The sequence below is a fragment of the Danio rerio genome, chromosome 4 (genome assembly GCF_052040795.2).
Source record: "Danio rerio strain M-AB ecotype USA chromosome 4, GRCz13ab, whole genome shotgun sequence".
Taxonomy (NCBI): domain Eukaryota; kingdom Metazoa; phylum Chordata; class Actinopteri; order Cypriniformes; family Danionidae; genus Danio; species Danio rerio.
This window is the reverse complement of record NC_141024.2, coordinates 9,079,533-9,104,507: the sequence shown is the minus strand read 5'-3', so window position 1 is coordinate 9,104,507 and position 24,975 is coordinate 9,079,533. Positions and strand designations below refer to the sequence as shown.

At 36.0% G+C, this 24,975-nt stretch overlaps 1 protein-coding gene across 7 annotated transcripts in view; it reads right to left on the bottom strand.

Annotated features, from left to right (window-relative positions):
* wnt5b (wingless-type MMTV integration site family, member 5b) overlaps window positions 1–24,975 on the bottom strand; it is a 139,027-nt gene that overhangs the window by 8,663 nt on the left and 105,389 nt on the right. For 4 of the 7 annotated variants that reach the window (XR_015481774.2, XR_015481775.2, NM_130937.3 and 1 more), the window contains 3 exon segments: window positions 18,047–18,177; window positions 16,058–16,305; window positions 10,726–11,018 (listed from right to left, as the gene is read on the bottom strand). Coding sequence is in view for 3 of the 7 variants with exons in the window: in NM_130937.3 (NP_571012.1) it covers window positions 10,726–11,018; window positions 16,058–16,305; window positions 18,047–18,138 (633 nt within the window). In the remaining 4 variants the exon portion in view is untranslated. 7 annotated transcript variants of the gene reach the window in all.

The following is a 24,975-nucleotide window of genomic DNA, read 5'->3' as shown; positions in this document are numbered from 1 at the left end:
ATACATACACACTCATTCACACACACACTCATACACTACGGCCAATTTAGTTTATTTAATTCACCTATAGTGCATGACTTTGGACTTTGGCATCCGGAGGAATCCCATGTCAGCATGGGAAGGACATGCAAACTCCACACAGAAATGCCAACTGGCCCTGCTGGGACTTGAACCAGCAACCTTCTTGTTGCGAGGTGACAGTGCTAACCACTAAGCCACCATGTCGTCTGTTAAAATATTATAATATCATAAATAATGTTTAATAGAACATGTAAAAACTAATCTTTAAGATTTTTAATTCTTGATCATTCTAATGTGTTTATATTGTATAATTTCTCTATGTTGAATCCTTGAGTTTTATTGCATGTTTGTTTTTTCTGTTGCTGTTGTGCTTTAGGTTTTAGAAAAGTGGATTATCCCTTTAACTGCCTGCTCTACCAAACGGTTGACCATATTTTGACTTCTTTAAGTAATGACTGGTAAAACCATTTAAAGAATGACTGTGTTAAAATTGGCTTACACACATAGCATTGTTGGATTACAAAAATAAATAAATAAAATAAAAAAATCAAACAAACATAATAGTGTTGCACTACTACACTTGATTTAGGTTTTATTGAAAAAAACCAACAAACAAGAAAACATGTTAAATGAGAAGCTAAACACTTCAAAAAATAAAGATGATTTAGTGTTCAAAAATGTTTTATTTTGAATATATTTAAAATAAATTGGTCTTACACTTCATTTTGTCTGATTGTTCATAGTATATGTGAAGAGTTCAGATGCAAAAACCTATAAAAGCCGTCTGAAATGTCCGTCAAAAATTTTAAGTTTTCCTCAGCCTCCTTTGTTTATGTTGAGATATTTCACTTTAAAGACCAGGAAAATTACTTATTATTAGTCCATAAAACTAATATTATTAAACATACACTCTAAGAAAGAAAGGTACGCGAGCTGTCACTGGGGTGGTACCTTTTCAAAAGGTACACATTTGTACTTGAAGGGTCCATATTGTTACCTTAAAAGTATATATTAGTACCTAAAAATTTTAAGAGGAACACTTTTGTACTTTTTAGGTACTAATATGTACCCTTGAGTACTAATATGGCCCTTTTAGGTACAAATTTGTACTATTTGAAAAGGTATCACCCCAATGAAAGCGTGCATCCCTTTTTTTCTGAGAGTGTTACACACAGGAGCCTGATAAAAATGCTCATTTTAGAGGAAATTTTCAGATGGCATTTAGAGGTTTTTGCATCTGAACTTTTCATGTACTGATTCCGGTACTTTTACCATAAACCAACATATCAACCATCTGGTAGAGGTTGATATTTTAGAAATTATGGGATGTGTTGAAAAAAATGCGACATTAGGAGTTAAGAAATGCAATCCAAAAATGTTTTTGTTGGTTGGGTATTTAAAGTGTTATAAATAAAATGCATTATGATTATTAATATTAAATCAATCTGTAAAATAATAATATAAATATATAAAGTTAAAAAGAAAAATGTTATTGTAAAATAAAACAAAATTCCCTAAAAGGTAAACAAAAGCTGTCAACACTAGTTTAGAATAAATATCAAATAATAAATGTATAAATCTCAAATGTGGAGTTAATAAAAGTGTTCTTGTATGCATTAACATTTTATTGTTATTAACATTTTATTGTATTTGGGTGGCATGTTGGCGCAGTGGGTGGCGCTGTCGCCTCACAGCAAAAAGGTCGCTGGTACGAGCCTCAGCCGAGTCAGTTGGCATTTCTGTGTGGAGTTTGCATGTTCACAGAGAGTATGGGTGTTTCCCAATGATGGGATGCAGCTGGAAGGGCATCCAATGCGTAAAACATAGGCTGGATAAGTTGGCGATTCATTTCACTGTGGTGACCCCAGATTAATAAAGAGACTAACACGAAATGAAAACAAATGAATGAATGAATCTAGCTAGATTTTTAAAGTACTTTCTTTTCTTTTTTTATTATATATTTAAAAACTTAATATATGTTTTTATCTTCCAAGAATACCATTATTCAGTCTTGAGTGTCTATTTAGTTTTATTTGTATTATTTTATGTGCCTAAAGCTTTTTTCCCTTGAAGCAGTTTCTATTTTCTTTTCATATTTTCTTTCCTATTTTATTTTTTTGTTTGTTGTTTTTTCCTTTACTTTATTTACTTGAACATTATTAAACACTTTGAAGAACTTTCTGTGTATGCTTAATAATAGGTAATATGCAAATGTATGCATTAAATTTTTAGTAAACCAGCTTATGCGCTTCCGTTGAACTGTATGCAGTTACAAAACTAGTGCGTTTAAGCAACCATTGCGTACTGCCTGATTGATATACGATAGAAAGTGGGTCTCAGAATATAAAACAATCACTGCATTAAATTTATTTTTCCACACTCTCTTTTTAATATGAACATTTATTTTACACCAGTATATTCAATGGAGTTTCTGCGCTAGCCTGCTTCTCCTGACAGCGCTTACGTCAAATTGGCTTTTCATCTCATTTTACGCATAAACAACTAAATGAATGCAAGCCTATTTAACTGATTATATTTTAATTACATTACAGCATCAATGCCGTAAAAGGAACTGTATTAAATTTAAAATAGTCACGTCTGTTCACCAGAAGTTTATCGTTATGGGAAGAAACACTAGCGCTGCATGTACCCCATAGTAGTTTATTTATTTAATAAGAAAGACATAAATACATACTCAGTGAATAAAATACATTAAATACAATGGAAGTTCAGTTTTTATTAAACACCTTGGATAAAAATATGATTTACGTTGACAGATTTATACAAAGAAAGAGATGATACTGAGATTCGAATTAACATTGATAAGTGGTTCCAAAGTTTGGGGTCTAGCAAAAACTATTCATTCATTCATTCATTCATTCATTCATTCATTCATTCATTCATTCATTTTCTTTTCGGCTTAATCCCTTTATTAATCTGGGGTCGCCACAACAGAATGATCTGCCAACTTATCCAGCATATGTTTTACGGAGCGGATGCACTTCCAGCTGCAACCCATCACTGGAAAACATTCATACACACCCATTCACACACATACACTACGGCCAATTTAGCTTATCCAATTCACCTATACCACATGTCTTTGGACTTGTGGGAGAAACTAGAGCACCCTGAGAAAACACCACGCCAACATGGGGAGAACATGCAAACTCCACACAGAAATGCCAACTGACCCAGCCGGGACTCAAACCAGACACCTTTTTGCTGTGAGGTGATTGTGCTACCCACTGCGCCACTGTGCTGCAAAGCTATTTAATCCAACAAATTTAATCTCTACTTCTCTGCAAAGCTAATTTCATAATAATGTTTTAAGATCAAACGATGATTCAGTCATTTTTTCTGGACAAAAAAACGGTGTGTCCTCATTTAGACTACTGAGTAAACATGCGTGTCTGCAAACACAAAAGCTTTCAAACATTAGTAATGCAGATAAATTCACTGAATGAGTGAGACAGAAAGCCTTAGCGGTGCATTAAAATGCGTTACGCCTACATGTGTGTGTGAATGACTAATAAAGTGCTTTAGATGAAGGTGTGTGTGTGTTTGTCTCCGCCGCAGTTGATTTATAATGAAAGACACACAGAAGCAGGTGATCTTTATAGAGGGTGGAGGTACAGTCTGGGTCACCAGCCTTTGTGACCCACAGCACCGGAACCACACGCACCATCTTTCACTACAGCCTGCCCGTCCTGACACAGAGGGGTATCCGATACGCTTCTGTCGCCTAAAAAGCCCACCAAGGCTAAGCTTTTTCAAGCAAGACAAATCTACGACAAACAGGGACTGAAGAAAGGAGACGGCAAGAGCCTTGGGGGTCAAACCGAGCCTTCAAATACACACACACAAACTCGCACACACACATACTGAAAGAAAATATTCGTAAATTATCAGTTTTCTGTTTTTTGTGATTCATGTTTTTATTTTTCCCACATTTATTTATGCTTTTGAATTGCATTATGGGACCTTTATCTTTCTTTCAACAACCTTTAACATTGAAAAAAATTGACAGTGATTTTCATTAACATTTTTATTGGTTTAAAGTGATGCATTGTCATGGTTGGTGTTGTATAATATGGTTTAAAAACCTCTGTATAGTATTTCTTCTACATTATATTATTTTAAACTACTAGCTTTTCAATAAAAGTCACTTTGTTCAACGGAAGAGCTGAATTTTCAACATCAAAAGTTGACAGAGCAGAGATTAACATCCCATAATGAAATTCACAACCTTAAATAAACAGAAAATACAAGATTTTAAAACTGCAAACATTTTCTGTTATACTGTTCCTAAGGTATATGTGAAGTTTTGAAACGTTAACGTTTCAAACGTTTTTGTAAAGAAATCTATGTTTTTTAAACTAATGCAGCTAGCAGAAGTCAGTGATTTATTTTAATTATTTAGCCTGTTTACAGTTCCAAAATATTATAAATGTGAATTGTAAATTGAAAAATGTAAATTGAAATACCGTATATTGTGTTTAATGGAGAAAAAATGTGTTGTTTTTTCACTAAGACATTTAAAAAGAGCTTTTCTTAGAGCTGTAATCACAATATCGATACCGTAAAAACGTGATATTTTAACTTATACAGGCCCAAGCCTGTTGCAAACAGCTATTAATTGAAATTTCATCATACCTTTCTCATTTTGTTCTTTTTCAATCACCTTTATTCATATTACTTTAATAATATATTTTTATACAACTTTTTAAATAGATTAATATCCTGACATTGTTTGAGAATCTGTTCTAGACTGTTTGATAATTTTACACAACATACAGACATACACAAACTTTGTGTATGAAAAAGAATATAAAAGTTGTCCTTGTTTCAACCTCCTAAGATTTTGTTCTTCTCTCAGATTATATCCCCCTTGTCTTTCTTCAAAAAACTTTACTTTTAGCATGCATTTCAGAAGTAGCTTTAAACATAAATTGTGTTTTAAATTTAACCAAGGCATTGAACTTAAGTCTTCAATTTAAAAAATAAAGGATTTGTATGCTCCAAATACCCCACATTTTCTATCAGTGCTCTGCTCTGTCAACTTTTAATGTTGATAATTGTACTCAGTTTGACGAAGTGACTTTTAGTAACATTTTAACATTTTAGTAGTTTTAAATAATATAATGTTTAAGAAATAATATATAAAGAAATAAATCTGTAACATAACAGAATAATAATAATAATAATAATATATATATATATATATATATATATATATATATATATATATATATATATATATATATATACACACACACACACACACACACACACACACACACACACACACACACACACATTGGCAGCTTATTACAAGGTTTTTGTACCATAATGTAAAACACCAGCCCAGACATTATATCACTTTAAACTACTAAAAATGTTAATAAAAGCCAATTTGTCCACCTTTTTAAGGTTAAACGTTGTCAGAAAAAAAGATTACAGTCTCATAATGCGATTCAAAAGCATAAATAAATGAGGAAAAAATAAAAACATGAAACACAAAATATGGAAAACTGCTAATTTTTTTAACCAATATTTGTTTATAGTGTAGCTATATGATGATGCTTTCTCTTTTTTGAATCCACAAGTGCACAAAATGTGCAAACTTACTTTGATAGAAAAATAATAAATTAAAGCGCTAAAAGGAAAGTGTCTCTCTTGTTTACTTATGATCTAATTAACCACAGCATCTTAAAACCAGGTACAAACGGCCAACATTTGAGGTGGTCGAGATATAATCTTCTCTGGTGCACATACGAAACCCTTCCAGACCTTGACCTCTTCACCTCTGCGAACCTCCAGGAGAAGAGCCAGAGATCTCAGATGTGCCATAACTCCAGAAAAGAGGCCCTCTCTTCTGTAAACAGCTTAAATACACTCATCTTCCCTAAGACAAACATACACAGCGGAGCTCTGCGCACGGCAAAGCACCCGCACTGGCAGGCAAATGGACTTTTTATGGGGCCGCTTGGTTTTAAAAGCACTCAAATAACTGAGAGGATGAGATCGGGGTGTGGTATGACAAAGCGTGGGACTTGGAAAAAGGGACGGAGGAACGCATTCCTGCTTGATGGTGTGTTTTGGCAGCACATGGTGACATTCTGCAGTTCGTTCTTTGAGTTGGTTTTTAAGCCCACCTGGACGTGGCAGGGGGGCCACTATTTGATGGAGCCACACACACACACATACAAGCATACACACGAGCACACACACGGCTGGAAATTCTCCAATAATCCCTCCACCATATAGCTGTTCTATAAAACAGCAAGAAGCCGTTCAACAAGAAAATGTGCAGCGTCAGAGCTTTCCTGACTAAACCTATTTGCCACACATCACCTTATAAAAAACACTCAAAACTTTTCAGTCTGGCATTGACTGTTCCATTCGATTAATACGAGGGAGGAAATCTGAGCTGTGACACTAGAATAAGAGGGAATGAAAGACTTTGCTACATATTTTGACCTTCTGACACTTGAGACTCCAAGGGCGCTTGCCATTTGATTGCTTCCTTTAGATTAACACTCTAAATAAGGAGCACCCATAGATAGAAAGCAAAGGTAAGCTCTTTCTTGTTCTCTGATAGGACTTATTAAATTGCAGTAAATGTTCCAACTACATGCACTACAAAGTTACAGTGTGTACGAGAAAACCTCAACATGTAAATATTATGAAAAGAAAATACACGTTTGCAACATCAATCCTGGTTTGTATGGTTAATAATCAATGGAAATGAATGAGACTGTAGGTCTAGACATATTTAAGTTAAAAGGCTGTTTCCACCTGGTATTAACATGCATTTTCAGTGATTTAATTACAAATGATCAGTTGAGATGCATTACCGTTTTCAACTTGTACAACATATGAAGAGTTCATATGCAAAAACCTTTAAAAGCCATCTGAAATTATTGTGTATTCATTAATTTATTTATTTTTATGGTTGTCATCATTGCATTTAACATGGACAAAAGAGGCTAAGAAAAATGCACATTTTAGGAGAATATTTCAGGCGGCACTAAGAGGTTTTGGCATCTGAACTCTTCATATGCTCTCATGTGTCTTATTGTGTTCATATTTCATTGACGAAAATCTACATTAAACTCTCACTTTTGAAGGAATCCTTCGTGCGACCCTAGAAATACTTTTGAATGAACCTAAGTCACACAGCTAAGACAGCAAGTGAATGAAAAGAATGAGGATTTCTATCATGATCATAGGTTCTAGCACAATGCAGCAATGTAAATATGCCTCGTTTTGATGCACCTTCTCACAACACATCCCGTAACAATAATTTCTGGCTGTTTGAATGCATTCGACTACATTGGTGTTACACTAAAAAACAATCATATCAAAATTGTTTTGACTATCTATGGAAGTAGCTGAAAGAAGGAAAGGATGGACTCCAGTTATACCTATATACAGTGCAATCTGCTTGAAATTGGTTTGACAAAAATACAATTGACATGATATATCAATGCATTAAGCAAAAGTCATAACCAAAAGCTAGATAAACTCCTAAGTTCATGCTTTGCCTGGATGCAAAAGTTCTTATACTAATCTGCTTTAAATAACACTTACATGCATGTCTTTATCTGTGGACTCCAGTTGATCTATTGGATTTTTTGACCAAATTCACCTAAAAATGGTGAAGACAACTCAACTCAATCACTATTTTTGATCTACCTATGGAAGTGGCTGAAAGAGGGAAAGGATGGACTCCAGTTATACCTATATATAGTGCCATTTGCTCGAAATTGGTTTGACAAAAATGCAATTGACATGATATATTAATGCATTAGGCAAAAGTCACTACTCAAAGTTAAAAAAAAAACTCCTAAGTGCATACTCTACCTGGATGCAAAAGTTTTCATATACTAATCTGCTTTAGGTAACACTTAGATTGTTGTCTTTATTAGTGGACTCCTATTGATCTAATTGGATTGTTCACCAAATTCACCTAAAAATGGTAAAGACAACTCAACTCAATCACTATTTTTGACCAACCTATAGAAGTGGCTGAAATAGGGAAAGGATGGACTCAAGTTATATTTGTATATAACACCATCAGCTTGTAATTGGATTGATTAAAATGCAATTGGCCTGATATGTCAATGCATTTAGTAAATGCTATCATCCAAAGCTACACAAACTCTACAGTTCATGCTTTGCCTGGGTGCAAAAGTTCTGTCGTTAGATTTATCTGCTTTAAATAACACTTAGATGCATAGACTCCTGTTGATCTAACTGGATTGTTCACAAATTCACCTAAAAATGGTAAAGACAACTCAACTCAATCACTATTTTTGACCTACCTATGGAAGTGGCTCAAAGAAGGAAAGGGTGGACTCAAGTTATACCTGTATATAGTGCCATCAGCTTGAAATTGATTGAAAAAAATGCAATTGGCCTGATATATCAATGCATTTAGTAAAATTCATTATCCAAAGCCGCACAAACTCCTAAATTCATGCATTGCTTAGATGCAAAAGGTCTGTCTTAACGTTCATCACTTTTAAATAACACTTAGATGCATGTCTTTATCTGTAGTAGACTCCTATTGATCTAACTGGAATGTTCACTAAATTCAGACAAAGAACTCAATCACTATTTTGAAAATATGTCTTCCTAAAATATACCTAAAATGTAAAAAGCATTACTACAGACCACAGGCTAACCCCATCCCCATTTTTACCGTTGGGAACATCTCCAAAGTATGACTTTTGCCAGATTTAACCAACTTCTTAAGACAATTGTGGACTCAAAGTAAAGCTAGGTAAACACATTCCCTCAACAAAAGAGAGAGGATGGAGTAACTGTTTGTTATTGTGTTTGCGGTGATCTCAAGGAGACATAAGGGCTGCCTTTGGTTTATTCACGCACAAACATATCTAAAGCTGTGTTTATCTGTTTAAGTGTACTTCTGGGCTGTTATTTCTCAACATCACAATAGAGGTTACAACAGCTGTGATTCATAAAGAAACACACCTTAACCAAACCAATACACAGAACACTGTATAAAAAAAACAAACACTAAAAGATGGAAAATGTCCTGGCTGGAAATTACAAGCACATTTTCTGTATGTATATTTATGTATCAGTTGAAGGTGAAATTATTAGCATTTATTTTGTATATTTCCCAAAAGATATTGCTGGAGAAAGCCTTATTTCTTTTAATTTGACTGGAATAAAAGGAGTTTATAATTTTTTTAACATTATTTTAGGATCAATCTTACTAATTATTTTTTTTCCCGATATATCTGCAATTTTGTTTCTACATATATATAATACAGTGCATCCGGAAAGTATTGATAGCGCTTCACTTTTCCACATTTATTATGTTACAGCCTTAATTCAAAATGGATTAAACTCATTTATTTTCTTAAAATTCTACACACAATACCCCATAATGACAATGGGAAAAAAGAGTTTTTGAAAATGATGCAAATTTGTTACAAATAAAAAACCTGAAAACTCACATGTACATCAGTATTCACAGCCTTTGCCGTGAAGCTCTAAATTGAGCTCAGGCACATTCTGTTTCCACTGATCCACTGAGATGTTTCAGCAGCCTAATTGGAGTTCACCTGTGGTCAATTCAGTAGATTGGACCTGATTTAAAAAGGCATACACCTGTCTATATAATGGCCCAGGGTTGACAGAGCATGTCAAAACTCAAACCAAGTATGAAGACAACGGAATTGTCTGTAGACCTCAGAGACATAATTGTCTCAAGGCACAGGGCTGGGGAAGGTTACAGAAAGTTTCTGCACCTCTGAAAGTTCCAATGAGCACAGTGGGGTCCATCATCCGTAAGTGGAAGATGTTTGGAACCACCAGTACTCCTCCTAGAGCTGGCCGGCCATCTAAGCTAAGTGATCGGAGAAGGGCCTTAGTCAGGGAGGCGATCAATAACCCGATGTTCACTCTGTCTGAGCTCCAGCATTCTTCTGTGGAGCATCTCTGCAGCAATCCACCAATCAGGCCTGTATGGTAGAGTGGCCAGACGGAAGCCACTCCCCACCTGGAATTTGCCAAAAGGCATCTGAAGGACTCTCAGACCAAAAGAAACAAAATTATTTGGTCTGAGGAGACTAAAATTGAACTCTTTGGAGTGAATGCCAGGTGTTACGTTTGAAAAAAACCAGGCACCACTCATCAGCACCAGCTAATACTATCCCTATACAATGAAGCATGGTGGTGGCAGCCTCATGCTGTAAAGATGTATTTCAGCAGCAGGAACTGGAAGACTAGTCAGGATAGAGGGAAAGATGAATGCAGCATTGCACAGAGACAAAGAGCAAACTTACAGAGCAAAGTATTGAGGTTGTGAATACTGATGCATGTCATTTTTTAGGTTTTTTTATTTTTCAATAAAATTTGCACCAATTTCAAAAACTCTTTTTTTTCATTGTCATTATGGGTGATTGAGTGTAGAATTTTGTGGAAAAAAAAATAATTTAATCCATTTTGGAATAAGGCTGTAACATAAATAATTTGAAAAAATGTGAATTGCTATCAATACTTTCCGAATGCACGGTACCTGCCAGTATAATATCTGTTTTTCATGAATTTTTCTTACAGTATAAACACTTGCATGAACCCAAACTGGTCTTATTAACGCCCAGTATGGCATCCACAGCCAAAAATAAGAAAGCAGATCACTGATGTGTGTGTTTATTTCCTCACCATTCTTCCGGCTTCATTGTTCTGCAGATTCATAAGCGTGCGTGCGTGTTCCACCGATCCGCGTGGGTAGTTCTTCTCACGTTCACGAGCGTCCACAAACTCCCGGGCGAAGCGGTAGCCATAGTTGACGTTGTCCCCGCAGCCGCCCCACAGCCAGTCTCTGGGCAGGTCTCTGGGACGAGCCGCTCGACTGCAGCCGCAGGTGGAAAGCTCACCCTCACGGCACGCTCGACTCACAGCATTCACAACACCCGCTGCGCTGACGGCGTATGTAAAAGCTGTTTCTCGGCTGCCTGCACAAAACACACATGAACACATAATTATGAAACGTTCCACTAGGGCTGTGTGATATTAGAAAAAATATGACATTGCAATATTTTGTTTTTCTATGGACAATTTTAACAGAGAGCTTGAACAGCTCTGGATTTGGATGATTCTGTAGAGGAGTGAATCATGCATTTAAATTAAATAAAGACAATAAAAGCAGAGACAAATGTGAAATAGACAGTGCGTTGTGCTTTTTTTGGGGGGGGGGGGGGGGGGGGGGATCGAACAAGATTCAGGCAGAGCAATTGAATAATCAAATGTAAAAAATACACTGTGGTTTTCGTTGTAAAAATAATTCAATAAAAATCTGTTAAAGGTCCAGTGAACTTAAAATAAATCTATTTAGATGTTAGTATCAATATTTTAGTCTTCATGTATATCTATAAGCTAGTGTGGTACAACACAATGACAGAATTCACATTTAAAAGATTTAAAATGATACACAAATGTAAAGCTTTCTTATAAAATCTTGACCAATCAAAAGCTGTCTAGTGTCTGACATGCCCCGCCCCCTTCAAGAGACTTCTCATTTGCTTGATGTACTTGATCTCAACCACTCTCACTGGCAGAGCGGTGATAAAGCTAAATACTATTGGCTGTTTTTTTTAAAGGGAAGGAGCTACACCGCGTCCACCCTCTCTTAGTTTTTCAGTTGCGATTAGGTCAAACATTGAATCAAAAATGCACACTTCAAAGCACTTCACGGGACCTTTAAAGATACAAATGGTACATTTATTGTGCCTAAATGCTTACACAGTCACAGGCCTTGAAAACACATACAAATAATTAACTTTCACTCCATTATGGTTACATTCTGCATGTGTTCTGAACTATTTCTCCTGGATTCCAACATTGCACTTCCTGTGATGTGACTATTGTGGATGCGCAATATTGGTGCTAAAACAATATATTGAGCAGCCCTACATTCCACTGAGAGAAGACACTTTTGCTAAATCATCCAACTCTTGGGTAAAGTATTTTTCTTGATTATTCACTTAGGAAGTAAAGGAACGAGTAAAACAACTCCAGAGCTCCACAGATGGTAACAATCTTTCTGGTAAGCCCTGCAGTGAGAGATAAGATTATCAGAAACGTGTGCACGTACAGGGACAGCTCTTTTTCATTGTTTCATTGTGGTATATATATCTCAATGCAGATGCATTAAAACATAAACAAAATTAGAATTCACTTGAGTTTTGGTCAAATGAGCCATATGATAAATTCCTGCCAAACAGGCGTTTGGTTTATAAAAATTGGTGCTCTTATTCGCATCTGTTGTGCATGTGTTACCTGATTTTTTTCCCTCCATCTAATAAGCCATCTGGAATGCAGATTTCACATACCTCAACAGCACAGGCAATACAGTTTAATAGCGTTTAACGTTTAAAAGCTGTTTAAACATGTTAAAAAGTGCTGGTACAACCATATTTAGAGATAAGCACGTTGTATCAATGCTCGGCGACACAGCAATTATGAGAGGAAATTTGTCAAACAAAAAACTGCAGGCCTCGAGAATTCCTTTTTAATGATCCGGCCTTCCTCAATGCCTTAATGAAAATGAACTTGCCCCTGACTAAACAGGCCACAAGTAACTGTTTTTATGCATTAGAAAACTCTCAAATGCACCACAACAGCTTATAAGGTTTGAGGTGTACCAAACTTCACTTGTTTTTACAAGAAATTATATGACAATATCTTAATGAATCAGCAAATGCAATTCAATCAGTTATTAAGCAACCAAGCTAGAAGATGAAACTGGCTCATAATTATTCTCTTGAGTATTGTTTATAGTGTGATTTATAAGTGTTTACAGTTTCACCTCTAGTTTTACTTTGGACAAGACATGGAAAAAGATATTCAATTTTGGGAATATGGCAAAAAATTTTATATTCAGGGGCTGAACATTTTCAGTCAGATTAAATGGACAGACGGACGGACGGACGGACGGACGGACGGACGGACGGACGGACGGACGGACGGACGGACGGACGGACGGACGGACGGACGGACGGACGGACGGACGGACGGACGGACGGACGGACAGACAGACAGACAGACAGACAGACAGACAGACAGACAGACAGACAGACAGACAGACAGACAGACAGACAGACAGACAGACAGACAGACAGACAGACAGACAGACAGATAGATAGATAGATAGATAGATAGATAGATAGATAGATAGATAGATAGATAGATATGAAAAATACACAGAAAGACATCGGAACGCATTGCAATACTGTTTAAAATGCATAGATAGATATATTCTACATTAACTGCAGTCATTAATGTAATCCAAATTCATATTGTTCAACTTTTGGCTTAGTAAATTATGAACTATTATTTGCTGCCATTCTTTAATATATAATCCAACTACATGGGATTATGATCTCTTGGTCTAATTTTTAAATGTATCGATCTAATTACAAGTATCACACGCTACAAGAGTACATGTTATCAGTTACTGTATTCAAATGAATTAAATTAAAGGTTATTTTCTTTCCTGTACATATGGCGAAAAGCTATTTCTTTATAAATTACACTATAAGGTCTGCAAGATATTAGAAATAATCTGATTGTTTCTGCGATAAATATTGCAGCATTAAAAAGATGGTTGGGATAGCACAATTTGGCAGTTATATGGGGAGCCGAACAGTAATTAGGTACAGAAATGGAATAAATACATTACAAAAAAATTATTTCTTCTTTGTCCTGTTTCAAGTCCAAATGTCTAAAAATTCCTAGATCAAGTAAAAAATATTGTTTTGTTTTTTACCTTAAAAATAAATTAAGAGTTTCCTCTTAAAACAAACAAAATTGTTTGCCAATGTGGTAAGTAAAATAATCTTGTTTTCACTTTGAAATGTAGATATTTGCACTAAGATAATTGACAGACAGACAGACAGACAGACAGACAGACAGACAGACAGACAGACAGACAGACAGACAGACAGACAGACAGACAGACAGACAGACAGACAGATAGATAGATAGATAGATAGATAGATAGATAGATAGATAGATAGATAGATAGATAGATAGATAGATAGATAGATAGATAGATAGATAGATAGATAGATAGATAGATAGATCATTTATTTAACGAATTGCAACACTATTTAAAATGACATAAGAATACTTTGCCGGTTTCATCACACCAAAACAAGCAAACAAACACATGCTCTCTCTCTCTCTCTCTCTCTCTCTCTCACACACACACACACACACACACACACACACACACACACACACACACACACACACACACACACACACACACACACACACACAAAACGCGGCGCGTGTAAACGGGTGTGTACCTGCATTCCAGCGATGCGCCTATTGAATTCGGAGGGCCACTTTTATTGGCCCTTGGTGCCCAGACTTCAAATAGAGTCCCGGATATCCCGACTCTGTGTCATCGTGTCATTGCATTTCAAAAGCGACGCTGGACAATAGCCCGACTAACACCTCAATATAAACCTCGCGATTGACTGCAAATAAGTCCCGTGCTATTTGGGGGGCACAAGAGGGGGCATGTCGCGCCTTACACCTTGTTTCACTGATGAGCGGAACTAACACTCAATTGAGGCAACCAGCGCTGTCTTCTGTGGGAAAGCTACACGCATATATGAGCATGCATTCCAGTACACACACATTGCTGTCGCTGTATGCATGATGCATGGATGATTGACGCGATATGGGACACCTTTATTCGTTAAATGTGCTATTTGCATGTGGTGCACTGACTAAGATCACTCGTTATTTTAAATAAACGACGGTAAATAGCAATCAACAAACTGATGTCAGGAGCACAACGCGTAATTCTCACGGTAAGCAGAGAGCGCGCAACATAAACAAACACACACAATTGTATATTTATCAAATAGCTTAGAAACAGTAGGCTTATGCGTTTTAGACACAGAAATCGCCCATAAAACAACATTAAATTAATCATTTAGGCAATCAGAAAGCGTTTGTAAAAGCAGTCATATGGGTTTTGTTCACAATATTAACCAATAGGATATAAACTGCAGAAAAAAAACGTTGCAATCCATAAAGCAGAATGATAAAATATACAGACGACCATGCAAGAATCAACTGATATTTAGTATTGATTTATAACTCGTGCAATCAATAAGCTGATTAAAAATTAAAATTTATTTATCAATATAACAACCTCATTGTTTATGCATTGTAAGCATATATGACAAAGGCAAGAAGATGAATAGACCCTTTAATATCCTCCAAATATGGCATAACTACATGTTTAACTTATCCGTGAAGCTTCTCAACTCAAACTGTAAATAGACACCTGGTCATGTGGCTTTTTAGGCCTACACCAGCCACATGTTAAAGACAATGAGTAGTTTCAGATATTGTTGATAACTTCTCTGGAGTCTGGACAAAACATATGAACTCCTTTAACATCAATACTACTTAAAAAGACATGCATTCAGAGGTTTCATGTTTTATTATTGTGCATTTCAGAATTTTAGATACTTGTTTTGAGTGCATGTGGGTCAAACATAAGACGTGCATATTGTCTGCATCAAACTATATTTACAAATGTGACTTTATAAACACAGAAAGCATATTAAATGCAAATAAAAAGCCTGATTAAATGTTGCAAACAACTTTTGTAAAAAACACAATGTCAAAATATTGGTGAAAAAAGTTCTGTTGTCATTCAGTGTGACAGACACATTTATGTAAATAATAAACAACATACTTCTCTTGACTAATAAAAATAACAAGTGATCAAACTAAATTATTATATTTTGAAATAATTAAAATGTTAGGCTGGCAAATGGGTCATTTGAAGGACAGATTTAAGAATAAATAATGAAAATGTCAAGTAATTAGTATTTGGTGCTGCAGTGTTATCCAAAGATGGCATCAAATGATTTTTATTCTAAATACACCTAACAAGATAATTTGGCATACACTCCACTTTTAGTCTTTTAGCCATGTACTTTTAGAGATCACCAGGTCAACTCACCTATATGCATGACACGGCCGAACACTGACGTGTTGTCCACTGTACTGCAGTTCCATCGCCTCTGTCTGAACTGATACTGGCACTCTTTGATGCCCGTCTTCGCCCCCTCTCCAATATAAACCATGTGGTCCTGATAGAGCTGGCAGAGCTTCCTCTGACCCTGAGATAGGCCCGTCAGCTGGCTGCACAGAGGCTGTGCTCCAATGATGTACATCTCCGGTCTCTGGATGGGGTTCATGGCTAATGACCTGAGAAAGCAAGACCAAAGCTTCCACCATCAGCTAAATATAGCACAGGATTAAATATGCATGACTATTTGTGACTCTAAATTGTTATTTATAATGTAAAACTTCATCAGGCTACCCTAATGATGTATATGATGGGAAATCTATTAGGTATCATCATTGTAAAATAATAAAAAAAAACATTATTTATTAAGCTTTGATAATATGAAATATTTGGCTGATGCTTGTATGATTTTTAAAATTTTAAATGGATATGCTCCACCTCCATTATGTGAGTTTGTGGCACACAAGAACAATAATGGTCAATCAACACGATCTATTACCAGGGGAGACTGTGCTGTGCAGTTTAGACGTACAACTTTTGCTCGATCAGTCTTCTCAGTTAGAGCCAGTCATTTTTGTAACACTTCCTATTGATTTGAGGGGTGTTAAAAATCATTCAACTTTTAAATACAAGTGAAATAAATGGCTAAAAACTAAATCAAGTTTGTAATCATGTGTAATTCTTTAGTCTAACATTTTAAGAAATTCTTATTACATGTTTTATCCCTTTGTCATATGTAACTTTACTGTTTTTGTATGTGTGATGTGTTTTATGATGTGTTTTTTTTATTTTAGGTTGCCTTTTAAAATCTGGCAGGGGGCAACAGATGAAAATTAGCCCTTGTGGCTAACTCTGGCTTATTTACAGTTTTACCGTGATTATTAATGAGAATTGTCCCTGTTGAATACAAAAAATTCAAAATGTTAATTGCAATGTAAGCAATGATTTTTTATTGTGCACATATGGCAGCAAACTGAGTTTTTCTGCAAGTTTCTTCATGTCAAATTTAAGACTTTTTTAAACCATTATGAAAGAAATGTTAGACTTATACAGGAGTAAACACTAAATATTTTTATTTAGCCTGGTTACTTATGTAAAAAGTTTTTGTATAAATAGAATATTATGTAAAGGAATGTGTTGCTTTAGTTTTCTTTCCCTGATTAGGGAATTTAATTTGGAGAATTTGCTGTAAAATATCTGATTGCTGTTGTGAATTGTATCTTTTCGCAATAAAAATCTTAAGTATATATATATAAAAAAAAAAGTTTTAAGATTGATTATTGGTGATTGGGTGGGTAACTTTACCTGGACACAGGCAAATTAAGGCCAGTTTAAAATGATTTTAAACCTACAACACATATTTAAGTGAATTTAAGACTTTTTAATGGCTAAAATTTTGTTTTTAAAACAATTCTTCACTAAGTCAAACTCTACACACGGTTCAAAAATGTGTGATCCCCATGTCATGGCATGACTTTTATGTTACATTAACACAGTTTCAAAGTCAGTTAAATAGTCATTTCAACAAAAAACTGAATCAAAATCAAGTTTCAACATGTTTTGTAATGTTCAAATTTAAGGTAAAATGAACTGCACCATTAATTTGATCAATGCATTTCATTTTAAAAATGTGCATACAAATCATTACCTTACTTTTACAGTTAGATTATATTTCTTGTGACCACAGCTTAAATCATTAAGTTGAAAACCCTCGGAAAAACCTGTTGTCCATGTTGCCCTTATTTACAAACAGTTTGACCATTTGTTGCCCAAGGTAAATATTGTGACAAAGCCTCCACATTTGTTCTGAGCGAATAGTTTTCTTGTGCATCACTTCATCACACACACACACGCGAATAAATCATGATATCTTTGGAAAAGCGTAACTTTGAATAATTTGCAAACACAATAATTTCTTACCACCACGAGTTGGCGACCACCAGCAGCTGTGAGTTGCAGACGATGAGGGTCACTGCCAGAAGTAGGTGTCCTTGGTTCATTCTCACATCCATCCTTCCTCCTCCAAGAAATTGAAATGCAAAGCGCCTCCTCTGGGGAAACATTTAGGAAATGATAGTAATCCGTTCGAAGGAGCCGTTTCCTTTAGTAGCTTGACTAAAAAATAAAGTCACTACAAGTGAATCCCCTCAAAACAGCAGCTGCGCGTAAAACACCAACACCTTGGTGACCTGAGGCACTCGCGGAGTCTGACATCTGCGGTGAATGTTCTTTTCATAAAAAGCAACCAAAGTGGATGTCGGTGCGTAATGGATGTAAAGTTAAAACCGAGCGCAGATCAGAAGATAAGTGCAAGCATAATCCAAACTCTCTCCTTTCTGTCTCTGCCGGGTCTCTCGATATGAACTAACACTTCTGCGCTCCGATGGCACAACATAACCCTCCCTCCTGCTCGCACTTCTCCGCACCCCCTTCGTTTTGACAATGGAGAGGAGGAGGAGGAGCGCGAGGGGAGCCGAAGACCTGGAGAGGAATTTTGGGGAGGCCAAACAACACAAGAGGGCAGCAGACGAGAACGCGCTTTGATTTTCCCGTGCACAAGAGCGCGTTTTGGACTTTTTGGACACAATGCATTTATTAAAGAGGAACTTGAGATATTCGAGTCGCGCAAAAGTCAAAAGTTCACAGAGGGAGAGGAATAAAAGAGTTAACGGCTCGGAAAATATCAAAGTTCACACGCGTATAATCTCATTCTCCTTAGCACTATAGTTTACCGCAATAAATCCGCGCAAGGGGGAAAGACAAAATCCCGGTTTGACACGCGGAATAAAAGCCACGCATGTGATCTTTGACAGTTCAACTTCTGCTACCCTCTAAATCACTCTCCACAGTTCGGTCATGAGATATCCAATCGCGCTTGGGAACGAGCAAGACTAAACCGTGCCATATAATGTGGGGACAATTTTATCAGCACGCCCGTTTTAGACGAATTTACAACTGATAACCAACGCTGCAGACATAAACAGCCACATTGCACCCTATCCTTCAGATGTGCGGTGTAAGGAATGCAAATACAATGAGTGTTTTACAGCTCCCGACTCTTGGAGAGGTTCGGGAATTATAGCGAGCCCTGTGCCATTCTTGCATCACCCCCACACCTCTCCTTTGAGTGCCGTGCCTACAGACATGTCAGAATTGGTGTGAGAGACGCCACTCAATTTCCGAGCAGTCTGTGCATGATAAAGCGCCTCTCCGGACCCTTTCATCTCCTCTAATCCACACGCCCAGCCATCACCTTTACGCCTCCCATCGCAGACCTAGGGCTGGGCTCCATGTCCCTCCCTCACCCTGGGACCCTGACGCACGGTGAGCCATAAACCAGTTTACTCTGTGCTATATACACTTATGCTGTATATCCTTACTGTACTCTTGTGGTTTCCTCTGTTTTTGTAAACGAATTATCAATGAATGTGCGCATATAAATGTAGCAATAAAATAATAGGATTTATTTTCTACATTGCTTCAGAGGGAATCCACAGCGGGTTGGTTTTTGGTTGATGCACGTAAATCTAAGCATTTCTAATTTTTAAGCATGAGCATTTAATAGTTCATTTGAGTTCATGTTTAATGGTAGTAGTGAGTGACATGTGCTCCCCCTGGTGCACTGACTTAGTTAGTACACTACTATGAGAAAGACAAATAAAATGCACAAAATATGAAGTGTTTATTGCACAGACTAAATACATTTTGCTGTATTAAAAAGAGTTCCAATGAAACCTGCTTCTGGACATGTGAGGTTTCTGTGAGAGACGAGTCTATCCATGTGAGTTGTTATTAGGAAAATAGACAATACAACTAAAAGGTAATTAATTCAATAAACTATGCTGAGTGGATTTTGAGTAGGTAACTTAGTACATTGAGTAGTTTTGACTATGATGTATTGTATGTGTTGTACTGTAAGTGTATACATTTTTTATTTAGTTTTAATACTGTTAAACGTCCCGCCCAGGGACTACAGATATAAATTAGCTTTATAGCTAACTTTGGCACAACATGTCATGTCATACATTGTCCCTGTATAAAACAAACAAACAAACAAACAAACAAACAAACAAACAAACAAACAAACAAACAAACAAACAAACTAATTAATTAATTAATTAATTAATTAATTAATTAATTAATTAATTAATTAATTAATTAATTAATTAATTAATTAAAATAAAGGTATTCACTTAATGAAAAGCAATCTCTTAATAATGAGACCAAAAACTATACTCCTCCTCCTCCTCCTCTTCCTCCTACTACTACTACTAATAATAGCATACATTAATTTGGATTTAATATTTGAATTAACAACAAATAATACATTTATTTAATTAAATGAAACATCACAAATCCATTTGAAATGTCAATGAATAAACATACATAACAATGACATATTTTAGTAATATATAATAATACTAATACTATTACTAATAATATTTTGATAATAAAAATAACAACAACAACAATAATAAAATAACAACTACAACAACAACAACAATATAATAATAATAATAATAATAATAATAATAAAAATAATAATAACAACAACAACAACAACAATAATATAATATAATATAATATAATATAATATAATATAATATAATATAATATAATAAAAATAAAACAAAAATAATAAAAATTCCAAACATAATAATAAAATAAATAATATTTGACAATAATAATAACAACAACAACAACAACAAAAATAAAACAATAATAATAATAATCATAACGGTTTTTATTTAATAAAAAATGCATAAAATTCTGCAGAAGTTTATTCCTGGTGAACTTACATTCCCTACAGAACGCACTGATTGTGTAGATGCATTAAACCACATGGTGACGCTGTTTAGCAAGAAATGAACAAAGACAGTAAACCCAGCAGTTCCATGTTCTCTCGAGGTGTATGCAATAGCAGCGCAACCCAGCGCAATGCCAGTGTAATACACGACTGACGTCTCCTTATCATTATGAGCGCTATGAAAATATGCATAAATATCTTTTTTTCGTTGTTATTGCCAAGGCTCATGTGTATAAATACCACCGCCTGTAATTGTATTTTATTTTTAAAGAGTCCTGTGAGGTGAAAACATTTCGGCTTGACAGATCCCCACTGACTATGAGCAATAACAGTCTGCTCAAACATCACATATGAATGAATTGCACATACACTTCTCACTCTTGCCTGAAACTGGTGCTAATAATACACATTTCAGTGTGACCTTAAATGGACACGTTCCCTATGTCGGTCTATTATATGCCATCTGTGCCGCTGCCAGCTATGGTTGGTAAATGATGACATCACTGGCACGCATGAATAGAATCTGCACATCCAGCTTCTGCTGCTTTTCTGAATCTGGAGTCTGTCCTCATACAGGCTTTGCAGATTTGTACAGACTTATATTAGCAAAGCGGTTGCCAATGCTGGCAGACTATTGAATGAAAGTTTTGTCATCGTTTACTCACACTCATGTCATTCCAGAGCAGGATTATTTTCTTGCTTACTCGGAGCACAAAACAAGATGTTTAGCAGAATGTTAACACTGCTCTGTTCCATATTAACAAAACAAAACGTAGCTTCTTAAGTCAATGTGAAATCAAAGTATTGTTTTGATATTTGCACTGGTAAATGAGATCAAATAAAAACACACCCATACATATAAACATACATTGCATGGCTTCATCTGCTATTATTGACATATATATATATATATATATATATATATATATATATATATATATATATATATATATATATATATATATATATATATATATATATATATATATATATATATACTATATATATATATATATATATATATATATATATATACTATATGCTGTATATGCGTAAATGAGCTCCTTTTGGTATTACAGAGACTTGATATGATTTATGACTTTATGAGATATGATTTTGATGTTGTCTGCTGATGTCAAACATATTTTTCTTTACATTTTTACAGAAAGAGCAGCTTGAACATGTTGCTAAATGTCTTCTTCTGTGTCCCAAGGCAAAAAGCACAGCAGCGTGAGTTTTCATTTCTGGGTAAACTATCCCTTTAAGGTTGGGATCTGATTATGTAAACCAGCTCCACATCTGACAGAGAGCAGGGACGAAACAGAGGTGAGAGAAGACAAGGAAAGCGCTGGAGCCGAGCAGACGGTGCGTGTGTGTGTGTGTGTGAAGTGAAGGAGAAGACAACCTGGCTAAAGCTCAGGAGAGCTCTTGAACTCTGTGATGATCCTCCAGTTACACAACCGCACACAAAGAGCTTCGGCGCCAGTGAGAGAGAGAGAGAGTCAGAAAGAGAAAAAGATGCCACCCATACCACGCATAAAACAGCCACTAATCAAAACAATCTGTCCAGAGCCTCGGTCTTTAAATGAATGGGGAGAAAACAAATGCACAAGATGCTCTCGATCACACAGCATCAAACAATCATATGTGGAGCAGCTTTCATAATTGTAATCGAGTACAAATGTTGAGAAGTAGAGAAATTGTTACCCATGGATTCCTTATGGAAATGACATGTTTATTGGTCATCAGCATCTTAAATCCTTTAGGTTTTTATATTTAGATAAAAAAACATGTATTTTATAAGTATGTATGCATGTATTAGATAATCTTTGCATTCAGGGATGGACAGCATTTATGATGCATGTATTTCAAATAAGTATTTTAAATACAAAAATGTATTTTGTAATTTGTATTTGATAGGGCTGATGAAAATAGCTTAATGTTTTGCATCAAAATACTTTAGTGTCTTGTATTTTTGTATTTTTAAAATCATTTAAATGCACCGCTGATAGGTGCTTTGGATGTTCTTGACTCATCCATTTAAAGAAGAATTGAAAAAAAAAATCTGTACAAATACTGTACTGTACAAATAATGGTAGTTTTGGATGGATTGCTGATGCCAAATGTTTGTCGTTAAAACAAACCAACAAATAAAATAAGTCCTACAGTGGCGATTCCTACAATACTTGATTGGCTATTTCAAATGCCAGTACTTGATCAGTATGTCCACCGTATAGTTAATGAAGAGGAAATATGCAGGCCTTAAGATGTCACAACATATGAAACACAACTATTTAATAATCAAAAACTCTTAATTCAGTTTTTACATTGAGTATTGAAGAGTTCGATAGCAAAAAACCCCCTAGATTTCTGAAAAATTCAATTAACAAAATTTGTTGTGTTTGAACCTTGCTTTGTTTAGTTTGTTTTATGTTGTCTGCTGCCTGCCTGTACTCACTATTCGCCTGTTATTTGACTACGACCCTGGATTGCCCATATAAATCTGTTTGCTCCTGTGTTGACCGTTGCATGGCTGACCATTCTCTGTTCAATGAACCTGCAATTGGATCCGCACCTCCCTTGTCAGCGTCCCATTGTGACATACATAAGCATTTCTTCTTCTTCTTCTTCTTTTTCTTCTTCTTATTATTTTTATTATTATTTATTTTAATTATAATTATTATTATTATATCAGGGAGAAGAAATCCTTTAGTTTTTTATAAAGCTGTCTTTTATTGTTGTTGTAGTTTTTTTTATACCTATTTATATGTTTATTTTGGACCTGTAAAAACAGCTATGATGATGATAGTGTTAGAGATATGGAGGGAACATCTGAATAACAGTGAATGAATAAGAGGAGAGTAAGAGCGACATAACTATAGACACGAAACATCTGACAAGCAGGTGCAGCACAAGAAAAGTAAATGCAAAATGGCAGAAGAGAAGCAAAACAAGCGTAGGAGACACTATAGTGCGAGTAACGGAAGTGGAAGGCGAGAGGTGAAGGGCAGAGCGGAGACAGAAAGACTGGAGAAAGGCCTGAAGGGAAGACGATGGGAAAATGATGGAATTTCACTGGGAATGTCAGGAAAATGTCTTGCAGTGGAAGCAAGCAACATGGGGTGGGAATGACGGAGTTGACAGTAAGAATGCATGAGTGTGTGTGTGTGTGTGTTTGTGTGTGCAGCCCACATGTCTTTGATTTGGGAGTCTGCCTGCTATCTGGGTTAGTCATAGAGCGTGTTATGGAGAGACGCTGCAGTTTTAATGATATACAGCAGGCTGTTCGCTCAGACACCTCAGCACACAGATCTGTCAGGCTCGCTTCAGCATTGATCTCCCGGCGGCTGCAGAAATGCACATTGGGAAACACAGCTGGACCGGTTAACCCCACCTCCAGTGCTTGTGGAGCCCCCATCCGCACCCCGAACCACATGCCATCCTGCGTGAGGATTTACTGTACGTGTGACTCAACAGGGAAGCAGCGGCTTTTTACAGACTTGTGAACACTTTGGTTATTATAAGTGCTGGGAATTCCAGCGGTGACAAAGTATGTAGATCAAGCACTCGAGTAAAAGTACAGATGCCCGAATAAAAGATCAGTCTAGTGTAAAGTAAAAAAGCAATATTCATTCATTCATTTTCTTTTCGGCTTATTCCCTTTGTTCATCAGGGTTGGCCACAGTGGAATGAACCGCTAACTTATCCAGCATATGTTTTACACAGCGGGTACTCTTCCAGCTGCAACCCATCACTGGGAAACACCCAAGCACACTCATTCACACACATACACTATGGACAATTTTGCTTACCCAATTCACCTATAGCACATGTCTTTGGATTGTGGGGGAAACCGGAGCACCTGGAAGAAACTCACGGGGAGAACATGCAAACTCCACACAGAAACAACAACTGTCTCAGCCGGGACTGGAACCAGCAACCTACTTGCCTTGAGGTGTAAGTGCTACCCACTGTGTCACCATGCAGCCCCCAAATATTTTTTTATTATTTGTTTTCTTCCCAAAATTAGGTAAATAAAACA